Source organism: Schistocerca americana, chromosome 2, assembly GCF_021461395.2.
Source record: "Schistocerca americana isolate TAMUIC-IGC-003095 chromosome 2, iqSchAmer2.1, whole genome shotgun sequence".
Classification (NCBI taxonomy): Eukaryota; Metazoa; Arthropoda; class Insecta; order Orthoptera; family Acrididae; genus Schistocerca; species Schistocerca americana.
Window position 1 is genome coordinate 189,780,270 of NC_060120.1, and position 21,521 is coordinate 189,801,790.

Sequence of the window (21,521 nt, forward strand, 5' to 3'; positions counted from 1 at the left end):
AGTAGAGATATCTATAAATTTTATCTAATTTTTAATGTTACCGTAAAAATAAATGCCTTCAGTTTGTGATAGACGTAGTAAATATTGGTTGCAAAACTCAAAGAGTAACTAAAGCATAGTCTGTTGGTAAAATATTAAATCTGTTATCGAATACTTGATTATACAACAGATCTACATCTACATCTACATTTATACTCCGCAAACAACCCAACGATGTGTGGTGGAGGGCACTTTACGTGCCACTGTCATTACCTCCCTTTTCTGTTCCAGTCACGTATGGTTCGCGGGAAGAACGACTGTCTGAAAGCCTCCGTGCGCGCTCTAATCTCTCTAATTTTACATCCGTGATCTCCTCGGGAGGTATAAGTAGGGGGAAGCAATATATTCGATACCTCATCCAGAAACGCACCCTCTCAAAACCTGGACAGCAAGCTACACCGCGATGCAGAGCGCCTCTCTTGCAGAGTATGCCACTTGAGTTTGTTAAACATCTCTGTAACGCTATCACGGTTACCAAATAACCCTGTGACGAAACGCGCCACTCTTCTTTGGATCTTCTCTCTCCCCTCCGTCAACCCGATCTGGTACGGATCCCACACTGATGAGCAATACTCAAGTATAGGTCGAACGAGTGTTTTGTAAGCCACCTCCTTTGTTGATGGACTACATTTTCTAAGGACTCTCCCAATGAATCTCAACCTTGTACCCGCCTTACCAACAATTAATTTTATATGATCATTCCACTTCAAATCGTTCCGCATGCATACTCCCAGATATTTTACAGGAGTAACTGCTACCAGTGTTTGTTCCGCTATCATATAATCATACAATAAAGGATCCTTCTTTCTATGTACACGCAATACATTACATTTGTCTATGTTAAGGGTCAGTTGCCACTCCCTGCACCAAGTGCCTATCCGCTGCAGATCTTCCTGCATTTCGCTACAATTTTCTAATTCTGCAACTTCTCTGTACACTACAGCATCATCCGCGAAAAGCCGCATGGGACTTCCGACACTATCTACTAGGTCATTTATATATATTGTGAAAAGCAATGGTCCCATAACACTCCCCTGTGGCGCGCCAGAGGTTACTTTAACGTCTGTAGACGTCTCTCCATTGATATCAACATGCTGTGTTCTGTTTGCTAAAAACTCTTCAATCCAGCCACACAGCTGGTCTGATATTCCGTAGGCTCTTACTTTGTTTATCAGGCGGCAGTGCGGAACTGTATCGAACGCCTTCCGGAGGTCAAGAAAAATAGCATCTACCTGGGAGCCTGTATCTAATATTTTTGGGTCTCATGAACAAATAAAGCGAGTTGGGTCTCACACAATCGCTGTTTCCGGAATCCATGTTGATTCCTACAGAGTAGATTCTGGGTTTCCAAAAACGACATCATACTCGAGCAAAAAACATGTTCCAAAATTCTACGACAGATCGACATCAGAGATATAGGTCTATAGCTTTGCGCATCTGCTCGACGACCCTTCGTGAAGACTGGGACTACCTGTGCTCTTTTCCAATCATTTGGAACCCTCCGTTCCTCTAGAGACTTGCGGTACACGGCTGTTAGAAGGGGGGCAAGTTCTTTCGCGTACTCTGTGTAGAATCGAATTGGTATCCCGTCAGGTCCAGTGGACTTTCCTCTGTTGAGTGATTCCAGTTGCTTTTCTATTCCTTGGACATGTATTTCGATGTCAGCCATTTTTTCGTTTGTGCGAGGATTTAGAGAAGGAACTGCAGTGCGGTCTTCCTCTGTGAAACAGCTTTGGAAAAAGGTGTTTAGTATTTCAGCTTGACGCATGTCATCCTCTGTTTCAATGCCATCATCATCCTGGAGTGTCTGGATATGCTGTTTCGATCCACTTACTGATTTAACGTAAGACCAGAATCTCCTAGGATTTTCTGTCAAGTTGGTACATAGAATTGTACTTTCGAACTCACTGAACGCTTCACGGATAGCCCTCCTACTCCAACTTTGACATCGTTTAGCTTCTGTTTGTCTGAGAGGTTTTGGCTGCATTTAAACTTGCAGTGAAGCTCTCTTTGCTTTTGCAGTAGTTTCCTAACTTTGTTGTTGAACCACGGTGGGTTTTTCCCATCCCTCACAGTTTTACTCGGCACGTACCTGCCTAAAACGCATTTTACGACTGCCTTGAACTTTTTCCATAAACACTCAACATTGTCAGTGTCAGAACAGAAATTTTTGTTTTCATCTCTTAGGTAGTCTGAAATTTGCCTTCTATTACTCTTGCTAAACAGATAAACCTTCCTCCCTTTTTTTATATTCCTATTTACTTCCATATTCAGGGATGCTGCAACAGCCTTATGATCACTGATTCCCTGTTCTGCACTTACAGAGTCGAAAAGTTCGGGTCTGTTTGTTATCCTGTTTGTTATCAGTAGGTCCAAGATGTTATCTCCACGAGTCGGTTCCCTGTTTAATTTCTCGAGGTAATTTCCGGATAGTGCACTCAGTATAATGTCACTCGATGCTCTAAGAGATGTTGAAAATTTGCAGACAACGTCCTCAAAGTATTTGATCTAAGTGAAGTCCTCTGATTTTAGTTAAATGAGTAGTGTTTCTTGGTAACATCAATACGTACTTACTAACATTTATTTTTATTTTTTTAATTTTGTGTTTCACTGTGATTTTTATTGATCAATCTTTCTCACCTGTTATTCCTGTTAGTCGTTTATTTCCATTCTGGTAGTCTGAATCTATGGATTTCACTAGTAATTATAACAACACTGATCATTCGCAAACCCAATCAACCACATAGACAGTGATTGGCATTCATCCGTTTGGCTTTACTCCTCTCAGCTCGTATAGCCCTGTCCTCTTTTGTCTGTGGAAAGTTTATTTCTGGACGCGACGACATTACTCCTGACATCACATACACTATATACGCATACAAAATCAACTTATGATCAAAATCAACTTATGATTCATTCAGAAATCAGCTTGTGGTCTCATGGTAGCGTTCTCGCTACCCAAGCACGGGATCCCGGGTTCGATTCCTGGCGGGGTCAGAAATTTTCCACCTGCCTCCAGGCAACTAGGTGTTGTGTCATCTTCATCATCATCATTCATCCGCATTATGGTTGGAGGAAGGCAATGGCAAACCACATCCACTAGGACCTTGCCCTAGTACGGCGGTGCGAGTCTCCGGCATCGTTCCCTACACTCTGTCAAAGAGTATGGGCCTTCATCATCAACTTAAAATATGTAGTCAAAAACCAACAGGGATGTGTTTCAAAAGCATATGAATAATCGATAGACCAACTTGCGCTGGATGCTAGGCGCTTTGTGAAACAAGTTTTTTTTCCCCTGAAGAATATGATTTTGGCGCCCCCTTTTCCCGGTATCACGTAACTGCTTGCTGCGACTGCTTGCACATCCAACAGCCACATTCCTGTGGCCAGAAGTGGGAGATTATATATATAGAAGACAATCGCATTAGCAATGCAGTGTGATGTTGGACTGTGTTCAACTCCCTCTTTGGAAATCCACCATACACAGAAATTTTGAACTGGAGAATGCAAGTGTGTCCCAAGTAGACACAGCTGTGGGGTTACAGATGTGGAGTGTACACGACATCCTGGTGTTGAAATTTTTCCTTTCGCATAACAATAAACTGCCAGGCAAACCTTCATTATGCTGCTAGACCAAATAATAGCACAATACTAAATATGCTTCCAGACTCCTGTAACACAAATGAAGTATCAAACTAAGGCAGACAGTAAGGATTTAACTGCTGTTCAACCTACTCCACTCTCACACTGATCGACTTAACTATCTATAAAAAGACATGTTGTAGGGCAATGAATTTCGAAACAGGAAAACAGATTGTAACAGAACAGGGGTGTGTACATGGACAAGGGAAAAAAAAAAATCTCCCAGGTTTTTCACGGATTTCCCAGTTAAAAATAGAATTTCTCCCAGATGAAAATACACTTTTTCCATGTTAAGTAACAGTTTCCTTGGAACTATAAAACTTATCAACCCTTTCAATAGTTGTGGTTTTCTACACCACCATAGAATTTCCCAGCACTTTAGAAAACAAAATTCAGGGGAAAGGACACGTTTTGGAAAGATGTCTGATGTGCAGCAACATTTACACAGCATATTTTCGTATTACGAAAGTATAAATTCAAATTCCACCAAACACCACATGTTACTTTCCGAAGGATTGAAATCGAGATCACGATGTGCTTTTGTAAGCCTAGCTCACGTCAAGCGATCTCGGCAGCCAATGACAGCGAATATTCAGGTTGTAGGACATGTGATGTAGTCAGCCAATAGCATCACTGTTAATTAGCACAAAAAAACACATAGGAAAAGGTAATGGTTTAAATTAATATACATAGTGTCGCTACAAGAAAAGAAAATCTTTCACATATATTATTGGTCTCTAAGATTAATAAGCTGCAAGAGAAGCTAAGCTGTCACTCATGAAGTTGATCTTTTTCGCGTTTGTTACACTTTAAGATACATCACACAAATGTGCCAGTAAAATTTTTAAGCACGACATAAATGTCTGTTCTTGTGGGCTCAAAAATATTCTAAATGGTCGTCCCCAAAGATTTGATTTTTGAATGAGAGTCAAACGCTCTGTGATTTAACAAATTCATCGGACATTCGCACATAGAGTTCATCTTGCGTAAAGGAAATTTACTTTGAAAGTAACGCTTTTTAAACAACCATTAGGAATATTTTCCCATGACCTGTTAGAAATGGATTCATTTCAGCGGTTGCCACAGAGAGCGCCAGATAACATGCGTCGCCGCGCTTGCGCAGCTACGATGACGCAGGAAGCCCGTACATTCATTCATACGAGCAAAACATTAAAATATCTTATATTATGTCATAAAAGAAACTAGAGGATACTCCAAGAGCATTGGAATTTTGTGAACAATACTAAAATGCATAATTCGGCTTAAAGTGCACATTCATATGTCCAGATTTAGATTTAAATTTTCTTGGAGTACCAGTACTGTATTATTCATGTTTGGTTCTCTATTATTGCATAATGCCACAGGTGCAAGAAGATGAAAACATGAACTTTAAATGGAGCGAACAGTTGAAACTAACCAATAGTGTGGAATTAAACACTTTGTTTCAAATAAATTGACTGCCTCAGCAGAAAAGATTAACAAAAGTCAAATTTCTTTAACAAACCAACAAAAATAACTTCATTGTTCTACAAGGTGATTACGCTCGACTGTCAGAAAGGTGGAAACAAAATAAAATCTGGAACTAATTACATATTTTAGCCTTCCATAATTATGTGAATGGATTTTAATTCACTTGATAGTTCCCAGCCACAGAAATCCATTTTCTTTTCATTTGACATGAGTGCAATAAACGAAGAGCAAACAACAATATCACTTAACGTACTTCCCACTACAACTCAGACTGCTCTGTGCATCAGGTCTGGGTCTCTGATATTTCTGAACCAGGGCAATATTAGATTGTGGTGCTCCCCCTCCCTCACGCATTTGAGGTAGGACGCCAAAAATTTAAAATAATCAACTTTTCAAAAATATATGTTCAAGGGAACACAAGACATGTTATTTGGTCTTCAGTGTGCCAACGTGCAGTGCCTCAACTCTTCACACAGCACTCTTCCATCACACGTCTCTGTTTTGTGCTCAGTGGAATTCAAACGTGTGCCATCAAATTATATTCAGGCCAGTGGAAATTAACATGTCTTGTGGTGCCTCTCATGCTCCCAGTTGGCCAGTTTGACATCCTGTCCCTCTTTAAAAAAATCTCACAATTAATACTGGATGGGATTATTTGTAACCGGCAGAACATGAAATCTTCAGAAAATTTGCAGTCTTTACTGCCTATTAGCTAATAACTAGCTGTTTTGTGTGACATAAAATTAAATATGGGATACATAAAACAAGTAAAGACAAGAGACAAGCAAGACAGAACACATTTTTCAATCCTTAATTCCTAGCTTTTTTTTCTCTCTCTCTTACCTTGCCACAGCTTTATGTGGTGTACTTTCCTTTCAGGGAAAGGATCTATTACCTCATCAAAGTTCGTCAACGTTTTGCTACATGAAAAAAAGAAATGTCGTCTAATACAACAAAAGTTGTTAATACAAATTGTACCCAAGACTGTTGTGGTTTCTCAATATGATTACATGTATTTTGTCACCGTCTGCTAGACAAAACAAAATAGGCCTGCCTAATATTGCAGCAATTGTTACACACACCAAATAAACACTGTTTTAGCACAAATGATCATTTTTATAGCACAATGGAATATAATTCACAAAGTACCAATACAAACGCCTATTAGGCCTACTACAAGCAGAAGGTTTTATGTTAGGAAATAGTTTCACATTTCATTCATACACTCTTGAAAAGTAGTAGTACAAAATGTTTATATAAGTTTGGAATCGTCATATTATTCCATAATTTGTGAGAGTCCCCAATTCTTCTCCTTCCTTGTTCTAACAAAATCTTGTCATCATCAATAATTGTGTAACTATTCCTGCCAGTGTCAAAACTTATTCTCTGGTTGACTTCACTAACCCTGCCACAATCACCGGTTTAGTTATCCCGCATTTATTCTCTGGTTAGGCGTTATTACGTGTTCCTACAACGCGTTTTCTGCGCAACTCCCAGAATTGAACTTAGTGGCTGTTAGCCAGGGACTGTATAACAGGCCCTTAGTAGTGTAGTGGTCTGGCTAAAAATTTTCTGTCAAAATTTCATTTTCTTGGCTACACGGAGAACACAATACATAAATCTTTGTTGCCTGTTATTCCTGTTAGTCGTTAGCTGATCATTTGCAAACCCAGTCCCACATAAACAGTGATTGGCATTCACCCGCTCAGCTTTATTCCGCTAAGCTCGTATAGACCCGTCCCCTTGTGTCTGCAAGAAAGTTTGTATCTAGATGCGACGGGGATTCTCGACAGAGACATCAGGTACACTATGCACGCATTCAAAAATCAACTTATGACTCATTCAGAAACCAACTTAGAATCTGTTCAAAAATGTTCAAAATCATATGAGTAATTGATAGGTGCTTTGTGAAACAATGTCTTTTCCTCAATATTATGAATTTACCTTCCCCCCCCCCCCCCCCCCCCCCCCTGAAAATGCCAACCGGGGCATATACCTCGGTTTGCCCCTGCCTAGTTCCAGGACTGTTGCGCATACGTAAACCTGGCAGCTTATGCGCACCAGTAAAACCTGGCATCTGGCTTCTTGCTGCTATTGCTTATATAGCTAACTATTAGCCAGAAGCGGGAGAAGGTAAAACTCATAAGAAACTCAACTGCACATGTGTATAAGCTCACTCGCAACCGCTCAAACGAATCTAATATAAACAGTTGTGACATCACGCTCATTGGAGGCAATTTGGTGTTATGAAACATTGCAGTCTTCCTAAAGCCTTTGACACATTTTGAGGTTGGCAGATGCTTGTATGAGCACTGTGTTTTGTTCTTGTATATGGTGCATTTCCTTTGCAACTTAAGTGTTACTTTTGTTTCTTTCCTCTCGTTCATTTTTTATTGCTGCAGTATTATTCTGCAGTAGCGAGATACAGTAATATTCTTTGTTAGATATTGGTTCTTACCACCATAAAAATTTAACTGAAAACTGAAATAACGATAAATTCCCGGAATTCTAAAAAATTCCCAGTTTTCACCCGAATGAAAGAATTCCTGCATTTTTCCCGGATCTCCAGGTTGCCCCGGGTTGTATATACCCAGAGAACCAATTACAGCAAATTTTATGGAATCTACAGAAGATGAAAGTTGAGCTGCTAATTTCCGCACAACATTTTGCAACCCAACAGGTGGATTCTTCAATCATAAATGACACAGACAAATACAGGCGTAAGATTTAAGTGGATACATGGGATGGTGAATGTTGAGAAAGATTAGGGAAAAAGATGGAGGGAGAGCACTGAGTTAGCAGTTAGAACAAGGGTTCACAGAAGTGTAAACCTAACTAAAATGGAAGGGCAGGTGGGTGTACCAATTTAAGCAAGGGGGAAGACCACAATATGAAACGCAGACAGTGAGAAGAGTAGGAAAGACACTATCCTAGAGGCAGTGACAGCTGGCAGTGTTTTGACAAGCTTACTCTGAAGCTATTAATAGCTGCAGATGAAAACAATAGTCAACTGCAGAGCTGTGATAACACTGAGGACTCATCATAGGAAACTATTAACAGATGAAAAAAAAAAAAAACACTCTCTTAATTTCACTGTTCTCCAGCTAAATGATGTTCTATATTTTCAAGGCAGCATTCTTCACTTTTCATCTCAAACATTCCAAATTCCTTTGCTACCATTTTACATCTCAGAGCCACAAGATGACAGATTTTGAGGGACAACTGGTTCTAATCAAACCACTTACCAGCCAATTTGTTGGATGTAGGATTTTTAAGATTCCAAACACCAGATCTCAATTATCTGCACTGAAGCATCACTTGTTACTTGCTGGTTTAGAGGACTAACAAATATTTGAAGAGCTGAATATGTAAAATATATAAAATTCAGACATGCCAAAAGCTACTTATGACCTTAACACAGTCTCCCTGAAAACATACTGTTAAAATACAACTATCAGACCATAAACACACATGCTCACTCACCATATGTCATCACTTAGAACTGAGGGCAGGTCATTAACTTATTCCTACCCTTGTATATGATATGACATTTTTAACACTATTGTGGAATAAAATGTTACTAATATTTTGACAAACTGCTATGATTTCATTTATTATGCAACCTGTGTGAAATATGTGGTTACATACTCTTAACAAAATAACTCAATACCTATAAACATGAAAAGAAATTATACTTAAATTATTGTATTTCATTCTGTGCAAGGGGGGGGGGGGGGGGGGGGGGGGACACCCATGGTTCAATGTTACACAATGGGAAACAGAATCAATTTTTTTTTTTTCCAAAATAATGCTAATATATTTTTCTTCTACATTTGAATCTAGAGGTCGGTCTTTTTATTTGGCCATCTTACAAAATATTTTGTTCAAGTATTTGTAAAAATAATTCTTCAGAACATAATGTCAGTTTTATCTTTTTTTTAAAAAAAATAATAAATAACACTTATGAAACTGCCTCGTAGATTAAAACTGTGTGCCAGACTGAGACTCAAACTCGGGACCCTTGCCTTTCGCGGGCAAGTGCTCTACCAACTGAGCTACCCAAGCACAACTCACGACCCGTCCTTACAGCTTTACTTCTGCCAGTACCTCGTCTCCTACCTTCCAAACTTTACAGAAGCTCTCCTGCGAACCTTGCAGAACTAGCACTCCTGAAAGAAAACTAGCACTCCTGAAAGAAAGGATATTGTGGAGACATGGCTTAGCCACAGCCTGCCATATCTCAAAAGGTATTTGACATACAGACCTGAAATTTATACCATTTTAATAAGTTTATATAGCCTTTAAAATATTTGCAGTTTGACTGTTGAAAATTCTAAAGGGAACATATGAAAATACATTTTATTTTACTGCTATGTGTATGCCAACAGTACCTCAACTGCACTTGGTTTGCAAGAAGCATATGATGAAAGTTTGTTCTTCCCTGCAGCCACAGTGGGTTTTGTTTTATCCCCTTTTTGCCAGGTTAACTCATAATCTGCCCACTCCTGACCTCTCAGCCTATTCAAGAATTTTCAGATTGGCCAATTCTCATCATGACCAGAGGGTTCAGAATCTGAACATCTTTTCCAACTGGAAGGGTGGTATATCTCACCCCTCCATAGTAGCAGCCTGACTACTTTATCAATAGGTGTTAGTTTCTCCGATGTTCTGAGGAAACTTTCATTTTGCCTTAGTCATGATGGGTAGGGTTGTTGGCCATGCATGGAGTGCATTTTTTCCTGCTCCAGTTTTGTTCATTCCCTGTTTGCTGCTATTTCTCTTCAAACAGGAGGAGATGCAATTCCTGCAAGGTGATAGAACCACTCGACTTGAGTTGACTTCAAGCAGCCTGTTATAATTCTGCATGTGTCGTTTAGGACAATATCCACCTGTTTGGCATGTGTTGACTTTTGCCAAACAGGACAGACAATCTCTGCAGCAGAGTAGCATAATGCCATTACAGAAGTTCGGATGGTTTCAGCTTGACTGCCCCACTGTAGTCTGGCCACTTTTCTCAGTAGGTTATTCCTGGCAGATATTTTTGATCTAAAATTCATGCTTTTTTTTATTGTTAGAGGTCTGTGAAGTGTATCTTGGAGTGTCACTGTGTCCCAATTTAACCCCTGACTGTTCTATCTTTAACTTGCTGGTGGTTTCCCTATTTCTCAGATGGAAAGCACACACTTCTGTCTTTGATGGGTTTGATTTAATCTGGTTTATTCTGTAGCATTTTGACATATCTTCAAGAGCAATCCTTGGGGCGATTTCTATTGAATCGAAGTTTGTGCTTTGGATTGCCAGAGCGAGATGAACAGCATACAAGAAACTCGTGCAGTTGGGAGACTACAGGTTGGTCGTTAGTATATATACTGAACAGAACTGGAGCCAACACATTTCCCTGTGCAAGGCCATTTTCTGCAGTCTCCATCGGCTACGCTGCCCTGGAAGGTCACCGAAGAATTTTCAGTTCTGCAGAAGGTTGGTGATGAGCCTGGTCGGTTGGCTGGTTTGGGGAGGGGACCAAACAGCATGGTCATCGGTCCCATCATATTACAGAATGGTGGTGGGGAAAAAAAAAAACGGCCATGATCCGTCAAATCCCGGCATTTGCCTGAAGCGATTTAGGAAAATCATAGAAAACCAAAATCAAGTTGGCTGGACACGGGTTTGAACCTTCGTCCTCCTGAATGTGCGTTAACATGATGAGACTGAAATCCTTGGTTAGGTTGTAGATCTTGTCTAATAGTAACTGGTGGCTGACGGATACGCTGATGTCAAGTCCACGAATACCACTCCTATCACCTTACAGGCTTCAAATTTATCTTCTATGAACTGTGTAAGACTGAGTAATTGTTCTGTACACATTTTACTAGGACAGAATCCACCTTGCTGAGGTAAAAGCAAGGGATCAATAACATGTGAGAGATGGTTATCATTCTCTCTAGAAGTTTGTAAAGAAGATACAGTAGTGTGATTGGTCTACAATTCTTTGGACTGTTCCCTTCTTTGCCAGGTTTCAGTACAGCAATTACTCGGCTCTTGTGCCATATCTTTGGAATCTGACATTGATCAATATGTTTAGGCTGGTATTACACGACCATAGTTGATATGTCAAGTATTTATGTCAAAGAAATTTTATGGTGTAATAGAGGAATTTGTCAAATCTCACCTGTCATCAAATAAATCTAGGGCCTCACAGTAGATTTGCTCATAAAAGTAGCTTGTCTTCTGTTCGTTGCAATGTGAAATGCTACCACTAGGAGCGCTAGTATCACTGCAGCGTTTTGTCACTAGTGTGTGTGTGTGTGTGTGTGTGTGTGTGTGTGTGTGTGTGTGTGTGCTTTTATTGTGTCTATCAAACAGCACTTTCCCGTTTGGTAAGCCACAGCATCTTTTTTTAAATATATTTTTCCCATGTGGAATGTTTCTTTCCATGACCTCTCCAGTCTTCTTAATCTATTTATGTACTCAGGAAGCCTCACATTGTAAAGCGCCTCATCAGCTTCGTCTATTAATTTTGTAGTTGTGGGACAAAAAAAAGTAATTGTTACTTTGATCTACAATAAAAATAGTTCTTAATGCACATACAGTGTATTGAACATTTATTTGCTTTCAGATATTGGTCCTTTAGTGCTTTATAAATTGCTTCACATGTTTCAGGTATTATTTTAGTTAATGTGAACTGTGGTATTTGAGTGCTTAAGCGAGTATTGTGTTTTGTGATATGGCGAGACACTCCACTGAGCAAATACTGAAATATTTGCTCAAATGTGTGTGAAATATTATGGGACTTAACTGCTAAGGTCATCAGTCTCTAAGCTTACACATGACTTAACCTAAATTATCCCAAGGACAAAGAGAGACACCCATACCCAAGGGAGGACTCAAACCTCCGCGGGAACCAGCTGCACAGTCCATGACTGCAGCGCCTTAGACCGGCTAACCCCGCACGGCTGAAATATTTGCTCATCCATTCTTAAGTAATTTATGTACAATGAGGTACATGCAACTGCTGTTAACAAGTTGTTGTCAGCCATCTTGAACTTTGACGAAAAATATGATGACATTATAACACCCCTTTTAGCACCACATCAAATATCTTTGTCGAACAAATTTGACAAATATTTGATCAGATCTTTGATCAAATCCTTGTCAAAGAAATATGATAGTGTAATATCAGCCTTCTCTAAGAGTTGGTGGATCCATTCCTTTGGTGCTAATCCAAAGTGCTTAATTTCCTCAGTCCGTACATCGTCAAAGCCAGCCTACTTACCAGCTTTACTCTGTTTAATAGCCTTCTGTACTCAATTGTGAATGGGAGTGAAACGTTGTTCTCCTCTTGCTCAGTTCTTCATAGTTTTGGTTTTTTGGATTTATGGCTGGGCTTCCTAATTAGCAGTAACTGATGTGCCATTTGGTTGGCAGTGATGTTTTGGTGTGAAGTGGTCATAACTGGAGCATTGCACAGGTGTTGCGTAAGTCTCAAGTTTTATGACTGTCTTTTTTCAGATCCAGGTTTTCTATTGTTTTGATCATTTTCCCCTTTTTGACACTCTTACAGAGGAAATGAGTTTGTTTCCTGTTCTACAGTTGTTTCACTGAAAGGGTTTTCTCCAAATAAGTTGCTATATTCTGAAAATAAGGCTGCCTGGTCTGATGTGAGCCCAGGGGTGTAAGATGTTCCAACAGCCATGAATGGTAGATATTTTGTAACATCTCTTTATGTCCGTGGTGAAAGTGTCATACCATTCTGGTGTTAGTCCTACAGAAGACACTTTGGCATGCAATAAATTTGCAAATCTCAACCAGTCAGCCTTTCTAAAGTTAAACCTACTCCGAAATGGGATTTTCTGCTGCAAATCTCAACCAGTCAGCTTTTCTAAAGTTAAACCTCCGCCGATTTTCTGAGGTCTAACAGCAGCAAATATCTGGCAGATTGGTCTATGTTGTGAATTTGGAATTAGAGAACAGACAGATTTTATATACTGTTGGCTAACGCTGTTGGTGTCTAATATGAGATGGGAATTGCACCCTCGCCTCCACTTTCCACTGTTGAATTTTGCAGGTAGTTTTACATTGTGGATAAGGGTAAGGTGATTCATTTCTGCCCACTGTAGTATTACTGCCCCATTTTCATCTTCATTACCACAGCTCCAGATGTTACTAAGGCTGTTGAAATTGCCAATAACAATCTGCACATGTTTATTTTGGTAATTTATTGATTTATTAACTGTGAATTTTTCACCAGGTGGTTTGTAGAGAGACAAAATTGCGATTTACCTCTTCTATAGTAAGAATTTCGATATTTCCCTCTGTAAGTGCTTTGTATAGAATCTTGATATCCTGATAAACGAAGATAGTGCTTCCATATTAATCATTTGGTCTTTCGATGGCAAGGCACATTCCGTTTGTCTTCAGTCTACACATGTCACAGCTCCTGTGTGTTTCCTGCATGCACAGTACATGACATTGGTGCCGTCTGCTAAGTTCTTGTAACAGTTCTTCTTTGGTTGATGTTATTCATTCTATGTTGACTGAAGGCCGTGCAGCCCAAAAAAGGGCTTGTATATGGATATTTCTGACATGAAAGGATCAGCCGTCATTTCTTGATGACCAGTGTAAGCCAAAGGTAAAACAAAAATTGTTTCTTGTTTTAAGTACTCTGATGTTCATAAAATTCAAGTGAATCCAAATGTTGAATACTTTGAACTGATTAAAGGACTTTTAGTTTATTCCTATGGCAGAAATGGTAGTTCGGTATGAACCAGCAACAAATGAAAAACAAGTAAAGCTTTTATTCACACATCCCTGTGCACCAGCTCGCTCTTTCATAACCAATAAGACCATATAAACTGACAGCAGCAAAACCTCAATACTTTGTAAATTAAACCCCACAACTGCCACTGGAAGAACAGAGATACTAGCAGACAGAAGGGTCTGAACAGCCTCATATTATATTGGAAAAACAACATGTTGTTACACCAGTAATCTGGTGTTACTGCTTGGGAGAATTAGGTTATGTAATTTGAAAGGAAACTGCAATACAAAATCTGACTCTCATAAAACTGATTGTTGATCACCAAAACATCTTTCTTATTGGGGATGAGCAAAAAGTTTCTCTTCGCAAGGCACTCAAATAACATTGTTAAATAACAGTAACACCCTTTTTATTAATATTAGTGACATTACTGCATTGGTAAAAATCAAGGTATAATTAAGAACATTATTCGTAGTCTTCTTTGAGAATGTGTAGTTATTGTGTATGTTAAAATATATTCACAGTTAACATTGGAAAGTCAAGTGCAAACGTAAGTGTATAATTCTACTAATATAATAAACTCATTGTCACTAAATAAAAGTTAATGACTTAACAGCCTTACTTGGTTTCTGACATATTACAACTTAGTAACAAGCCTGAATCCCTATGGACTAATTCCCACTTGGACAGCACCACGAAATCTGGTACATGCATTAACCCATAACTTCCCAGCGTGTCCATATGGACACAATTGTTGACTAGTTTTGTTTTTACTTCATTGTTGGCTTACAGTTATGTTTAGCATTGGCGGTCACATATTGTTTTCAGGGAGGGTTTGAATTTTATGTACATTGTGTTAACACTTACACTGTGATTGTGACAGCCTGTATTTCAGGGAGTGCTTTGACGTCCACAATGGAGCATGTTGATGTAATGTAAGTAATGTTTCATGAAGAACTTCTTCATTCTAGCATGTGAAACTGTTTGCAGTATATCTGTTTATGAAGTGATTATTTCAGCCGTGTCCATATGGACATGCTGGGCAGTTGCAGGGTCAAAAATGATTTCGTTTCTTTTTCTCTTTTCATATCATAACAGAGGTCTGGCAGAATCTTTAGAGCCTGGTTTGACTGTGCAGGATGCTTTAGACATCCTGTTTGAGGATTCAAATGCGCCTCAGGCTGATGGAATTTACATCACGCCCCCTGATCCAGCAGTCCTCACGGATAAGGATTCGGGTGATGAGGATGAAGGAGGAATAGCAGATAATCTCAATCCTAGACAACGCCAGGCTGAAGCTGAAATAAGATTAACAGACACACACACACAGAAACAGATTTCAGAAATATAGATTACAGGAACAGAAATATGCAAAAAACCTGGGTTCATGGTGCACTAATTTCAAATTTGAAGTCTTTTCTTGATCCATGCTTTGAAATGTATGTTGATAAGTCTGCAGTGGAAATTTTCGAATTATTCTTTGATGACGATCTGATACAATTCCTAGTTGATGAGTCAAACAACTACGCACTTTTCAAGAACTTTCCAAATCCTAATATAACTTGTGAAGAAATGAGGTGTTTTCTGGGGATCCTCATTCTAAGTAGTTATAACCATCTCCCTAATAAGAGGTTATACTGGGATTCAAATTTAGACATACGAAATGATTTTGTATGCAATGCCATGAAGCGAAATTTTTTTGAACAAATTCTTAGATTTCTGCACTTTAACGACCATAACAAATTTGATGAAAAGGACAAGATGTGGAAAATTCGACCCTTTATTGAAATACTTAGAGACAAATGTAATAAGCTGTTTGTTCCTCAGCAACATCTGTCTTACGATGAATCAATGATAAAATATTTTGGGAGACACTCTTGAAAGCAATTTATCAGGGGGAAACCGATACGATTTGGATATAAAGCATGGTGTTTATGCACTACTTCTGGATACGGGGTAAATTTTTCCTTTTATCAAGGAAAATCACCCAATCCAAATACAGTATATGAAGGACAGTTTGGTAAGGCTACTGCCCCAATCGTTCAGATGATAGATGATTTGACACTGGATGTAAAGTTACTGCCATTCCACTTTTTCTTTGACAACCTATTTACAGGCTTTTCTGTTCTGTCATACCTATGGAGCAACAGACACTTATCAGAGAAAACAGAGTTCCAAAATCGTGCCCAATTTCCTCAGAGAAAGCGCTAGTTAAAAAGGAAAGGGGGTATTTTGAATCCTCACTTTGCAAGGATGATGGTGTTATAGTCACAAAATGGGTGGACAATTCAGTGGTTACTGTAGCTTCTACCTGTGAAGGAGTTGAACCTGTATCATTTGTAAAAAGATATTCCGCAAAGGAGAAGAAGACAGTTCAAGTACAACGTCCTCAAATTATCACAGCCTATAATAAACACATGGGAGGAGTGGATAGGATGGATGAAAACATTGCCATGTGCAGAATAAACATTCGAAACAAGAAGTGGTACTGGGCTTTACTTTCTTGGCTGATTGACGTATCTGTACATAACGCATGGCAGCTGAAGAAAGGAACAGGAGCTAGGACTACTCAACCTGAATTCAGAAGAGAAATTGTACAAGTGTACCTAAAAAGATATATGAATCCCGTAAAAGAAGCAGGCTGGCCGTCTATCAGTCCTATGTGTGGATACAAATCACATGTTCCAAGTGATATCAGATATGATGGTATAAAGCACTACATCAAAAAAAACTGAGAGAAAGAGAAGATGTGTAGGTTTGCACTGCAAACAGAAATCATCAGCTGTTCACTCAAAATGTGGGAAATGTGATGTAGGACTGTGTCTAGAATACTTTGAAGTCAGTAAAACAAATGATTGTGAATTATTTTGTGTATGCTGTTATAAATTGGTTTGTAAGAATTATTTTGTTCAAATTTTGCCTTACTTGTATTAAAAATCTGATTAATAAAACATATCACAGAAAATATTTCAAATATGCACCTGAGTGCCCAGCGTGTCCATATGGACACATTATGTTACAGACAAACTAAGACAGAGAAAAGTCAAATAATAGCTTATATGCACTACTTAGATGCACAAGAAGTCAAAAAATTGAAAATAAATTTAAATATCCAATTTTGAAAAATTCGGGCAGTTAAGGGTTAACAAATAACGTACAACATAACATTTATTTATTATTTTCTCAAAACAAAAAAATTCCGATTTTTCAAAATTAAAAAATAATTTAATCTGGAAAAATGCAGCACTGATATAAACTGAGTTACACTGACTAGGGTTTCAAACTGTAACAAAAATTTTGGAAATTTTAAAAACCAATAACTCTAAAATTAAACACCAAATTTTTTTTTCCATGCAAACTATTACTACAGACGTACAAAAAATTATCAAAATCTGAGATATAAAAAACCCAAACCACTGGCTTATTTCAAATGGACTGACACCTGTATTTACTTCTCGTGCAGAAGTAATTCATCATTTCCAATTCTATTTGTTAAACAAGCTAGACATTTCAGTTTATGGACAAATTTTAACTGGTAATAACTATTTTCAGTCCACATATAGTTATAAATAATGTTTCCTTCACCACACATCCAATTTTGATATGGAAATGATTGCACAACCATATTCTGTACACTAAGTAAACTGACAATGGATTGAGACAACCATATTCTGTACACTAAGTAAACTGACAATGGATTGAGAACTGTGAAATAGTTATCACCAATTAGCGAAACATTCAGCAGAGAATTGAGACAAAACTGAACAATAGTTTTACCTGTGCCCAAGCTCAGGAGATGGTCTGAACTCCCTGCGTTCCCGGGAACGAGATGTGGGTGGAGATACCCCATGACGGGAGCTTCCCGGCTGTGGCTCAACACGCCGTCGTTTTTCGGATGGAGATGAGCGACCTGTACCTCGACTTCGAAAAGAGCTGGGTGAGCGGCGTGAAGCACGTGATGTGCTTGCACTAGGCTGCCGTGACGGTGAACGAGAGGGCATGAGTGCACCAATTAGTTCTCAAATGCACAGAACACCACAATCCAACAATACTGTCTGCAGCACTTTATTCAATCACTTCTGCCACTCTGAGATGCTCTAATAATTAGCCAACCTTCAACCTGGAAATAAAAGAAATTTATGCATTTGAAGAGGAAAAACTTTTTACTGAATGAGACATAAAATGTTTCACCAAAATTATATGAAGCTATTTTAATGCAACATGGCCAATCTGTAAAAATTAAGAGGCATCCTGTAAGTTTTGCTGAGGCATAATAAATAAAACCCAAAATAGTTAAGTCTGTTTACATCTGATAAAATGTTGATAATAAACAACAGCATTGGAAACTAAAAATTTAGCATCACAGGTAACACTCAACTTTTCTAATTCTAGTACTGCCTATGACCAGTAACACATGGAGAAGGGAAAATGAATGTTCAAAAGCAGCAAATGTCCTCTGCATACACAAATCTTCGTATTTTGTAGCAGAGTTTAACCCAGCATAATGTGAACCCAGCCCAAATAAGAATGTATCCTGTCACATCGTGGGAAACTGCATGTTCCATTATCTTGGTGACACCAATTGCTATTATAACTGTAGGTTGTTGTTTCGAGTGAGAGAGGTGACAATATTTAAGCCATCCAAGTGGATATTACAGTATACAACGTCCAAACACCCCCACTGCCGGGAGAGAGGGGGGCGGGGCGAAGGGGGGGGGAAGAGACAGTACAGAATTAAAAGATTACCCAGAATGAATAATAAATGGGTAGCAAGGTAAGTTAAATGAATCTTATAAAACCACAAAGATCCAGTGCACACTCTACTCAAGGAAAATCAGTGTGTGTGTATCATTATTTGCCACATCAGACTATTTACCAAATCAGGAATACAGTCAAAACACAAAAAAAGGCCCAAAGTGTAAATATGGGCACAATAGAAATCAGCTTAAGTTGAAAACAGTGGTAGTGCCAGCCAAGACACTTCTCCTAAACAGCACAAAGAATGGCAACACATCCATTTTATGCAGTTGTGGGGAAGAGAGAATGTATTTTGAATGCCAAAATTAAAATCATTCAATGTTCCTCACAAACTAATTGCAGTTTTCTTAGATTTTCAAACCACAGCTTTGATATTTTTCGGGTACTATTTGTTTATAATAAACACCATGTTGGCGACTTGCTGATAGCATCACCTGAGGTTAGGTTAAAAAGTGATAACCTGTTTCAAGTTGATGAAATCAACATATGTGTTACTACGACAAGCAGTTGTGCTATGTTACCTAAACAATCCAAGTGTTATTCGTAAGACAGTGATTGGACACAAGTCAAGTAAGTTATCACATTAGTATGACTACATATCACATCGACAAATCTTTTGTTACAGCAATTATCTTATTTACCTAAGTTATTAAGACCTCCCCCCCCCCAAACATCATGATTTGATAATTATTTCCACTACTGCTACAAAACAAACACTGTCTTCCTGATGTTACCTCACTGACTACCTGCAACTCGCTGCTGACACACCCTCTTGCATCCCCAAATGACCTCATAGCAAGCACTGTCAACATTCGTATCGCTTAACTAAATACATTGCTTCTTAGCTTTAATATTACACAAGCTCATGATCTGATTAGGACATGACAGACTAGTTCCAATTCATTGCTAAGAGACAAGCCATGTGCCTGTTTTTCTTTCACCTGCTACTTAAAACCAGTAGCCTAGCACTGTTGTCATAACCCAAGGCAAGGGCTGCCAACACTGTTTCACCAAACACACAAATAGCAGCATTGCCTTTACTCGTAATTTTCACCCAAAAAGCATACTTTTTCCATTCCAACAAATTACTGACCACAGAATTCTACGGTTATGTTCTTTGTTATACTGCAATTAGGCATAGGCTGAACGCTATCAGCTGATGTACTATCAATGTTAGTAGTTTCAGAACGTGTAAATCTAGTGTGCAACTGCATGCATTACAATTTATCTGCTTTTCACTACGTTTCATGTAGAATAATATATTCATATAAAAATAAATGAATAACAAATGTCACGCCCTATTTCTGCTACAGTTCTACAAGTACTTAGTTATCGAAGCAACACTGCTTAATACCTTCCCTTTTATTTTTTATTTACACGTTATTGACCTTATGAGAATCATTAATGAAGTGTTGCGATGTTCCGTTTTCTTGGCAGTAAATATTTCATACGATGAGCTCTGAAAACAAATTGCAAATGCCGGCTACTCGTCACTCTTTGCAACATACACACTTCCACATTCAGAATAATGCCCTAATTCATTTACTTTTTCGACAAATATATGTCATGTAATATCGATTTTATTCTCACAATAATGTAAATTGATCATCTTCCTGCTGAGACATTTGTACTATTTCAATCATTTCCAGGTGCAAACAAACCAACAAATATTTATTTATTTAAAAAAACCAGCTTAAACGTTTAGTAATATATATTCCTCTTAAAAATATTTTCGTAAGACTTCACAGATGAGGCACACAATCCATATATCATCCAATAAAGCGGAGAACGACAATTTCGTTATAAGTATACACTACTACATCGTTTTCACACTGTTATACCACATTTAATAAATCCCAAAAAACTGCACTATCGAAAAATTACTTACTTCCGTGACAATTTCCACTTAACAAATCGTTAAATCAGACCCAAACGCACTTCGTATCACCAATACCAAAGCGGAAGGAAATGGAAGTCACCCGGCTTGGCGTTACTTCCACGTTAATCAAATGATGTTATTAGGGAAATATACATATTTTGAAATTTCAATACAAGGCTAGATTTGTCTCAAAATAATATTTTATTTAAAAATCACTATAGTTATTCGAGATAGAAAGTCTATTACATATAATGTCATAAAAAAAGACTTCAACGACTTCCTCTATTTCAACAGCGCGATCTCTTGCAAAATTATAAACAATGGGATACCCAGTCATATGAGCGTCATTTCCCATAGTTCTGAATAGTTATAGATTTCACTTCTCGTAGCAGTATTTACATTTCATTATTCAGCCAAAGCTGTTAATTTTTTTAATGGTCCAGTAAATGTAATTATTAATTTTCACTGTCAAACTACGAACATATGTACCTTGTTGTAGTTTGACTATTGATTGTTACTTTATGTGTATAAATAACTCGAGTTTGGATTGGTTGGAGATGCTGAAGAGTTGTCAATAAACTGGAATAGAGGCGACCAATTCAGAGTATTCTAAACCACGCCCAGTTGTCGATACTGTTACGCCCACATGAAAGTGAAATTCGATAACAGGCAATAAATAAAACCGAATTTCAAAAGTAGTACAGTTTATTCCATGGTGTCTAAATAATGCTTTTGCCGAACATCTGTCGGTATTATATAACAGCCCTTGATATAAAAATTAACAAGAAAAATTTAGATATTTATGTTTGATGCCCTGAAGCGTTTCATTATTTTCCACACCAATAAAATGAATACAACCAGTGTACACTCCTCACATATAATCAAAAAGAAATATGTACTGATACACACCTTGGATGATCAATGCACCTTGTTTCCAGAACAGCACTATAATCCAACAGTATGCTGAGTACCTCT

At 38.3% G+C, this 21,521-nt stretch overlaps 1 protein-coding gene across 5 annotated transcripts in view; it reads right to left on the reverse strand.

Annotated features, from left to right (window-relative positions):
• LOC124596230 (serine/arginine repetitive matrix protein 1-like) overlaps positions 1-20,649 on the reverse strand; it is a 181,303-nt gene extending 160,654 nt beyond the window's left edge. For all 5 annotated transcript variants that reach the window (XM_047135293.1, XM_047135290.1, XM_047135289.1 and 2 more), the window contains exons 1-2: positions 20,556-20,649; positions 17,687-18,029 (exon numbers count right to left, since the gene is read on the reverse strand). In XM_047135293.1, the coding sequence (XP_046991249.1) occupies positions 17,687-17,910 (224 nt within the window). In that variant the 5' untranslated portion in view covers positions 17,911-18,029; positions 20,556-20,649. The remainder of the gene's footprint in view (positions 1-17,686; positions 18,030-20,555) is intronic.
• Positions 20,650-21,521: the final 872 nt, after the last annotated feature.